This window comes from Rattus rattus, chromosome 2 (assembly GCF_011064425.1).
Source record: "Rattus rattus isolate New Zealand chromosome 2, Rrattus_CSIRO_v1, whole genome shotgun sequence".
Taxonomy (NCBI): domain Eukaryota; kingdom Metazoa; phylum Chordata; class Mammalia; order Rodentia; family Muridae; genus Rattus; species Rattus rattus.
Genome location: NC_046155.1, coordinates 157,173,019 through 157,181,967, shown reverse-complemented (window position 1 = coordinate 157,181,967; position 8,949 = coordinate 157,173,019). Strand labels below are relative to the sequence as shown.

The window sequence follows — 8,949 nt, the reverse complement described above, 5'->3', positions numbered from 1 at the left end:
ATTTCCCTCTATTTTCCTTCTCCATGTCTGTTTCCTCAAATAGCTTCTTCTCTTTTACTCCCCTCACACATTGCCACAACCACCTCCACACATATGACAAATCAGATACAAAGTCTCAGAACATATAGAAATTATTTTGCAAACTTTATTCATTTAGTTATTTGATACTACATAGGTTTTCTTGTTCGTTTTTCTTTCTTTTTTTTTAAGGTTGAAAGTCAAACTTGTTGTCACTCACAGAGTATGGTGAAGACAACATAAAACATGATGTTTTGTCCTAAAGTTAGAAGTTTTGAAGACATTTTTGAGTTCCTGCTCTTGAAATTCTTGGAGGCCCTTCTGGTTAGAAAGGCTGGGTATCTGCATAATGTCCTCAGTAGAAGCCATAAGACCAGTATCTTGTACAGCACAGTGGGCGGCAGCAGCCGTAACCATAGCCACCATAGCCACAGCCATAGCCACAGCCTAGGCCACCATAGCCATAGCCCAGGCCTCCATAGTATCCACCATAGTAACACATGTTGTCAGGAGTGAACTGTTCAGAGGAAGATAAGCAGTATGTTTCTGGAGTGTGGATGTAACCATCTGCCAAGGGCCTTTTATACACCTGGATGCTTGGTGGCAAAAGCCACAGGCATTATGACATCACACAAGTCTCTATTGTGCTTCAGAAAACATCACGATGCCATAGTTTACTGACCAAACAATGCTGAATAACTGAGATAATTGTGCTCATGTTAGGATTCCAAGGTCAGATCATGAGGCTTTAACATAAAAATCTGGATCTAGAGGATAAGACAATGCCTCATTCTGTATTTAGTTTATTTAAAACTCATGAATCTCTACTGTTTTGTCATAAATCATTAACATATCTCTCTACTTTTCATGTCTGTTTTAGAGTATTCCCTCCTGAAACTGTCTTTTTGTTTTCCTTGCTTTGCTTTGTATTATAAGATAAGTATGTATTTCCTAAGTATTTGTGATGAAAATGATCTGGATACTGGGTATGTTATTGATAAGTTGAGGACACTTATTATATACATAAGCATATTTTCTTATATATTTTACTATGGTATGTTGATTCTACTGATCTATGAGCATAGTAGATCTTTCCATCTTGTAATATCCTTAATTTTTCATTTGTATGCCTGTTTTTGCCATTATTTTTTAGTTTTTATTACTTCGGTTCTGTGGTATATTTTGAGATCGAATTTTGTGGTAGATCTATCATTTTCCTTTCTGTTTAGTGTTGTGTTTACTTTTAAAGTCATATTTTACATTCATATGATCATTAGGATTGTGTTGTCTAGTTCTGTTCAGAACAAAATTGGAATTTTTATAGAAATTGCATGAAATCTATACATTGGTTTATCAAATAAACCCATTTTTTGTGTTAGTAATTCTACCAATCTATAAGCAGGATGTGATATTCAATATCCTATATTTTCTTCAAATTGTTTTCTTCACAGAACATGGGTGTTACTGTTCATTATGTTAAGCAACCTGTGGCAAACTAAAGAGGGTGGACCTTTATTATTTTATAATGTTTAAATATTAGGCTTTGTTAATAATTTTACCTCTACTAGGCTAACTACATAGTAGATTAGGCTTCAATTATCAGGAAAGCTGGACAATACAAATTGGATTGAGGTAAATTGGACAAAATTAATAATCCCAAACTTGGTTGGGAGGAGAGATGTTATCTTAAGGGACCTCATTCGTATGGTAAAATACCACGACCAAAAGCAAGTTGAGGAGGAAAGTGTTTATTTGGCTAACACCTCCCTATCCTTGTTCATTATTGAAGGAGGTCAAGACAGAAATTCAAATAGAGCGAGAACCTGGAGGCAGGACCTGATGCAGATCTGTGGTGGAGCATACAGGCTCACACTTCGTGAATTACTCAATCTGATTTCTTATAACATCCAGGATCTGGACCACAAGTCTAGAGTTATCACTACCCTAAAAGGACTAGATTGTCCCTCATCCATAACAAATTAATAAAATGCCGAACAGGCTTGCCTAATTCCCCATGGTAGTCACTTCATTAATTGTGATGAAGTGGTTCACTCCCATAGATAGAATGGGCTTCAATTAGCAGGTAAGATGGGCAATACAAATTGAACTGAGGGAGGGGAATTAGGCAACAATACTAATCTCAAATTATATTGGAAAAATAGATGGTGTCTTAGTGTCCTCATTTTTTTGTGAAATACCATGATCAAAAGCACACATAGGGAGGTAACAGACTACCTAGTATTCACACTGCTTCTTATACAGTGAGATGAAAATCACTGAATTTTAAAGAAATAGGTACACTACTAAGTTTATTGTCACATTGATTATAATGGAAAAGTTATAAATGCAACAAAATATCTATTTTTATCTGAAAGCTGAAAAAAAGTATCTTTTTCTCCAACTTCCTGTCCTTTTCTTCATTCCCTCCTTTTTTCTCTTCTTCTTCATCTTTTTACATACCTTCCTCTCTTTTACTCCCCTCACACTTTCTCAAACACATCCTCACAAGTGACCAAGCAGAAAAAGAAAGCAGAGAATATACAGAAATTATTTAGTACAGTTTATTCATTTAGTTACTTGATGATACACCTATTAAAATATAAGTTGAGAGCCAAATTACAATCATTTTACAGAGTATTATGAAAATAATATAAAACAGAATGTTTTGTTCTAAAGTTCAAATCTTTGAAGACATTATTGAGCTCCTGTTCGGAAAGCCTTGGAAGACCTTCTGGATAGAAAGGCTGGGTAACTGCATAATGTCCTCAGTAGAAGCCATAGGACCAGTATCTTCTACAGCACAGTGGACGGCAGCAGCCATAGCCATAGCCACCACAGCCACAGCCATAGCCATAGCCACAGCCATAACCACAGCCTAGGCCACCATAGCCATAGCCTAGACCTCCATAGTAGCTTCCATAGTAACACATGATGTCAGGAGTGGAGTGTTCAGAGGAAGACAGGCAATGGGTTTCTTGAGTCTGGGTGTCACCATCTGCCAAGGGCCTTTTATACACCTGGATGTTTGGTGACAAAAGCCACAGGCATTATGACATCACACATATCTTTACTGTGCTTCAGAAAACATCTTGGTGTCAAAGCTTCCTGGCCAGACAACGCTTCAAAACTGAGATAATTGTGCTCATATGTTAGGATCGCAAGATCAGATCACGAGGCTTTAACGTGAAAATATGAATCTAGTTGTAAGACAATACCTCATTATATATTTAGTTTATTTAATACCCACGAATCTCCATTGTGCCAAAATGCAAATCATTAAAATCTTTCTCCCTTTTATGTCTGTTTGTTTTGCAGTATTCCATACTGAAAATATCTTTTTTTCCCCTTGCTTTGGTTTGTATTGTAAAATCAGTATGTATTTCCTAAGTATTTGTGAGGAAAAATGAATTTGTCATTGGTTATGTTGTTAGTAACTTGATGACAATATATGCATAAGCATTTGGATTTATTCTAAATTTGTTCTATTCATACATATTCTGTCACATATTTTTACTATGGTATGTTAACTCTACTGATCCATGATCCTAGTAGATCTTTCCACCTTTTAAAATCTTATTCAATTTCTCATTTGCATGTCTGTTTTGTGCCACAATTATTTAGTTCTTATTTTATTACTACAATTCTATGAAATATTTTGAGACCAGATTCTATGGTAGTTCCAGATTTTCCTTTCCGACTAGTTAGTTTTGGCTCATAGAGTGATCTTGTGCCTTCATTTGACCATTAGGATTGTGCTGTGTAGTTCTGTTCATAGTACAATTGGAACTTTTCTGGAGATTTTATGAAATCTGTACATTGCTTTAGCAAACATACTGTTTTTACTCTTAGTAATTCTTCAATCCATGAACAGGATGTCTGATTCTAAATCCTTACTTCTTCATCAAATAGTTTTCTTCATAGAAAATGGATCATTATGTTAAGCTAAACAAGGCAAACCAGAAAAGGTGGTTCACTTGTAGCTAAAGTGCCTTTAGCATTTTTTTACTTGTGAAATCATTTGTTTTTAATGATGTTACTTCTGTTAGGCTACCCATAGATAGAATGGGCTTCAATTAGCAGGTAAGATGGGCAATACAAATTGAACTGAGGGAGGGGAATTAGGCAACAATACTAATCTCAAATTATGTTGGAAAAATAGATGGTGTCTTAGTGTCCTCATTTTTATGTGAAATACCATGATCAAAAGCACGTTGAAGAGGAAAGGGTATATTTGGTTAAACTTCCCCATCATTTTTCATCACTGAAGAAAAATCAGGAAAGGAATTCAAACAAAGGAGGATACTGGAGGGAGGAGTTGATTCAGAGGCCATGGTGGTGAACTGTTTACAGGCTTGATCATCATTGATTACTCAACCTGATTTCCTCTGGCACCCAGGACCACAAGCCCAGAGTTGGCACTATTCTGAATGGGCCATACTCCTTCATCATCAAGAACTAATTAATAAAATGCCCTACATGTTTGTCTACTTCCCAACTTTATGGAATAATTTTCTTAACTGTGCTGAATTCTTCATTCCTATCATCTGGCTTTAGTTTGTGTCAAGTTGATACAAAACCTTTAGTATAATTGACCCATGTTACGTTGACAAGCAAACACATACATGTTAAATCACAAACTCTCCTTATATAATTATCCCCAAGGTCTCACAAAAATCACACAAATAACTTTAAAATTCTTTAAGTTTTTACAGATTCAAACACTTTAAAAGTTCAGTCCCTTAAAATATGCAATGTTTGTATTTTTTCCAGAATCTCTTTGATGTGTTGAAAATCTGTCAACTGTGAGCTTTTGTAAAAATAAAAATAAATTGAATAAAGTCTTATTTGAAGATGAAAGAACTAGGACATAGTCTCAATAAGATAAAAGTAAAATAATCTACCAAGGGTGCAAATAACAAACTGTACAATGTCTAGAATCTACTTTTAGTTTTCTCAGCTTCTCTAAGGTCCTGGATCACTTCTCTTTCTCTGCCCATTGCACCCCATACAGCCTGTCTTTTTTTATGCTTGGGGAGGCTCCACTGCTCCTGCCATTCTTGCTGGTTGTCCCATGGTAATGGAACACCTTCACCTCTTTAAAAAAGGTATCAGGATATGGGTACTGATGTGATAGGCCTAACCATGGTGCTTGTTTGCAGAATATAGTCCTTGGATTTACAAAGGAGGCAAATGCTTTAAGAGTCATGAGTATAGAAGGTAGTGTTGCTAGAATCAATGTGGATTATGACCACCTACCTCAAGAGATTTCCCAGAAGAAGAATATTCTTAAATGACCTAGAGTTTATTCTTGTGATATTTTGGCAAAGACTGTGACTGATTTTTGCCTTTGTCTGAGATTAAATTCAAGTGTTTTGGGTAAATGGTGTTGGCAGAAGAGATTTAAAGACAGTCTAGTCATTACTGTCACATGATTATTATTTTAACTTTTATGCAGATTTGCAAACAAAGGATGAGTTGTTGAGTGTGTGTTGAAGGTGATCTAAAGTTTTAATTCAAACCTGATGCTAAATGCAATACATGAGTGGTAACCTCAGAGAAAGATGCCACCAACCATGGTTTTAACTTATGAAATGAAATGAAAGAAATTCTTAAGCAGTGAAGGAAAAGCATCAGAAACAGAAACTTGTTGTAATATAATTGTATGAGAGGGCCAAGTTCCAAACCCAGCGAGCAGTATAGCTTGGCAGTTTTGGCTATGTAGTTATGACTTTAGAGTTAAGGTATTTAGGATATTTTCTCAGCGAAGAAAAGTTGCTAAGGTCAGACATATAATAGACACTGAATTGAAGCCTAGGAAGTCCATTGTGGGAAGCTGTGAAGGTGAATTGTATGGGAGACCCCAAAGAGTTGGTGATGCCAACATTTTGGGATTTCTACCAAGGAAAGCTCCAGACTGGGTATAGCTCATGCCCAAGAGAAAGAATTGTGTTTAAGACAAAAGAGCTGAAAGGAGATGGACACTTTGATCTCAGACATGGGTTTACAAAGTTGTTTGGTAAAATGAAATGTTGAGATGAATGTTTTTTTTTTTTTTTTATTAACTTGAGTATTTCTTATTTACATTTCGAATGTTATTCCCTTTCCTGGTTTCCGGGCAAACATCCCCCTAATCCCTCCTCCTCCCCTTCTTTATAGGTGTTCCACTCCCCACCCTCCCCCCATTGCCACCCTCCCCACAACAATCATGTTCACTGGGGGTTCAGTCTTAGCAGGACCAAGGGCTTCCCCTTCCACTGGTGATCTTACTAGGATATTCATTGCTACCTCATTGTAATTAATTTTCACTTAATACAAAAAAAAATGTCAAATTAAACACATTTCTTGGTTCAAAGGACAATGTCCACTACAAAGTTCATTGTCACATTGTTCATAATAGTCAAGTTATAACAAAATAAAAAGTCCATATGTGCTTATTTCTCTCTCTCTCTTCATAAACACCTCTCTTCCATTTTTCCTTCTTTCCCTGATCATTCTCCATGTCCATTCTCTGAAATATCTTCCTCTTCTTTACTCCCCTCCCACTTTTCCAATCCCCCATGTGATCAGGCAGATGCAAATACATAAAACATACAGAAGTTGCTTTGTTTCATTTATGCATTTATTTACTTGCTAATTCAAATATTTTAGGCAAATGTTGACATATTGTTGAAAACCTTCTTAAAAGGATCATGAAGATAAATGTTTTACAAACAATTTTGTTGATAATGACTGTCCAACCCAACATGAATCCTTAGATGGAAAGTTGTGTTTCAATTAATTTTAGATATTTTGATATAAACTTAGTATTCTTGAAGGCATTCTGTACTGTATGCTGTGAAAATTCTTGGAAACACTTCTAGTAGTAGCATATCTACCCAGTAAGGCTGGGTAGATAAAGAAATTCTTCAATAGAAGCCATAGGACCAGTATCTTCTACAGCACAGTGGGCGGCAGCAGCCATAACCATAGCCACCATAGCCACCATAGCCACCATAGCCACCATAGCCACAGCCTAAGCCACCATAGCCATAGCCGAGACCTCCATAGTATCCTCCATAGTAACACATGATGTCAGGAGTGGAATGTTCAGAGGAAGATAACTACGTTTTTGAAGTTTGGATGTAACCATCTGTCAAGGGCCTTTTATATGCCTGGATGTTTAGTGACAAAAACCACAGGCATTATGACATCACACAAGTGTCTACTGTGCTTCAGAAAACATCAGATTGCATAGTTTACTGGCCAAACAATGCTGCATAACTGAGATAATTATGCTCATGTTAGAATCCCAACGTCAGACCATAAGGCTTTATGTGAAAATCTGGATCTAGTTTCAAGACAATGCCTCATAATATATATCTTTTATTTAATACTCATGAATCTATACTATGCCACAGTATAAATCATTGAAATCTGTCCCTCTCCTTGTTATGTCTGTTTTATAATATTCCATGTTGAAATTATCTTTTTCCCTTGTTTGCTTTGTATTATAAAATCAGTATGTATTTCCTAACTTTTTATAATGAAAAATGATGTGGTCCTTGGTTATTTTACTAGTGACTTGAAAACAATACATGCATATGCATATTTTGTATTTATTCTAAATTTATTCTATTCTGACATATTTAGTCACATATTTTTACTATTGTATGTTAATTCTTCTGATCCATGATACTAGTAGATCTTTCCACATTCTTTTTTTTTTTTTTTTTTTTTTTTTTTTTACATTTCAAATGTTATTTCCTTTCTCAATTTCCTGACCATAAGCCCCCCTATTCTATGAGGGTGTCCCCCTTCCACAACCAGCCCCTCTTCCTACCCCCTGACATTCCCCTGTACTGGGGGATCCAGCTTTGGCAGGACCAATGGCTTCTCCTCCAATTGGTGCCCAACAAGGCCATCCTCTGCCACATATGCAGCTGGAGCCATGGGTCTGTCCATGTGTGGTTTTTGGATAGTGGTTTAGTACCTGGGAGCTCTGGTTGGTTGTTATTGTTGTTCTTATGGGGTTGCCAGCACCTTCATCTCCTTTAATCCTTTCTCCAATTCCTCCAATGGGAACCCTGTTCTCATTTCAAGAGTTTGCTGCTAGCATTCACCTCTGTATTTGACATGCTTGGCTGAGCCTTTCAGGAGACAGCTATATGAGGCTACTGTCAGTATGCATTTTTTGGCTTCATCAATATTACCTTGTTTTGGTTGCTATATATAAATGGGCTGTATACCCAGTTGGGGAAGGTTCTGAATGGCCATTCATTCAGTCTCTGCTCTAAACTCTGTCACCATATAAGCTCCTATGAATATTTTTGTTCCCCTTTTTAAGAAGGACTAAAACATTCACATTTTGGTTTTTCTTCTTGAGCTTCATGTCGTCTATGGGTTTTATTATGGGTAATTCAAGCTTTTGGGTTAATATCCACTAATCAGTGAGTGCATACCATGTGTGTTTTTCTATGATTGGGTTACCTCACTCAGGATGATATTTTCTAGTTCAATCCATTTTGTCTATGATTTCAAGAAGTCATTGCTTTGTAATAGCTGAGTAATACTCAATTTTGTAGATATACTACATTTTCTGTATCAATTCCTCTGTTGAAGGGCATCTAGCTTCTTTCCAGGTTCTGGCAATAATAAATAAGGCTGCTATGAACATAGTAGAGCATGTGACTTTGGTGTGTGTTATAGAATACCAGGAGAGGTATAGCTGGGTCCTTAGGCAGTTCAATGTCCAATTTTCTGAGGAACCTCCAGACTGATTTCCACAGTGGTTGTGCCAGTTTTCCATCCCACCAACGATGGAAGAGTGCTCCTCTTTTTCCACATCCTTGCCATCATCTGTTGTCACCTGAGTTTTTGGCTTAGTCATTCTGACTGGTGTGAGGTAGAATCTCAGGGCTGTTTTGATTTGCATTTCTCTGATGACTAAGGATG

General features: G+C 36.6%; 3 protein-coding genes across 3 annotated transcripts; all 3 read right to left on the bottom strand.

The window, feature by feature from the left end:
• Nucleotides 1-373: 373 nt before the first annotated feature.
• LOC116894399 (keratin-associated protein 20-2-like) lies at nucleotides 374-520 on the bottom strand. The gene has a single exon (XM_032896107.1). It carries the CDS (start codon nucleotides 518-520, stop codon nucleotides 374-376), a length of 147 nt encoding a protein of 48 aa, XP_032751998.1.
• Nucleotides 521-2,565: 2,045 nt separating this feature from the next.
• LOC116894398 (keratin-associated protein 20-2-like) lies at nucleotides 2,566-2,957 on the bottom strand. Its single transcript, XM_032896106.1, has one exon. The coding sequence runs from the start codon at nucleotides 2,946-2,948 to the stop codon at nucleotides 2,784-2,786; it is 165 nt and encodes a 54-aa protein (XP_032751997.1). The 5' UTR covers nucleotides 2,949-2,957; the 3' UTR covers nucleotides 2,566-2,783.
• Nucleotides 2,958-6,923: 3,966 nt separating this feature from the next.
• LOC116894397 (keratin-associated protein 20-2-like) lies at nucleotides 6,924-7,085 on the bottom strand. Its single transcript, XM_032896105.1, has one exon. It carries the CDS (start codon nucleotides 7,083-7,085, stop codon nucleotides 6,924-6,926), a length of 162 nt encoding a protein of 53 aa, XP_032751996.1.
• Nucleotides 7,086-8,949: the final 1,864 nt, after the last annotated feature.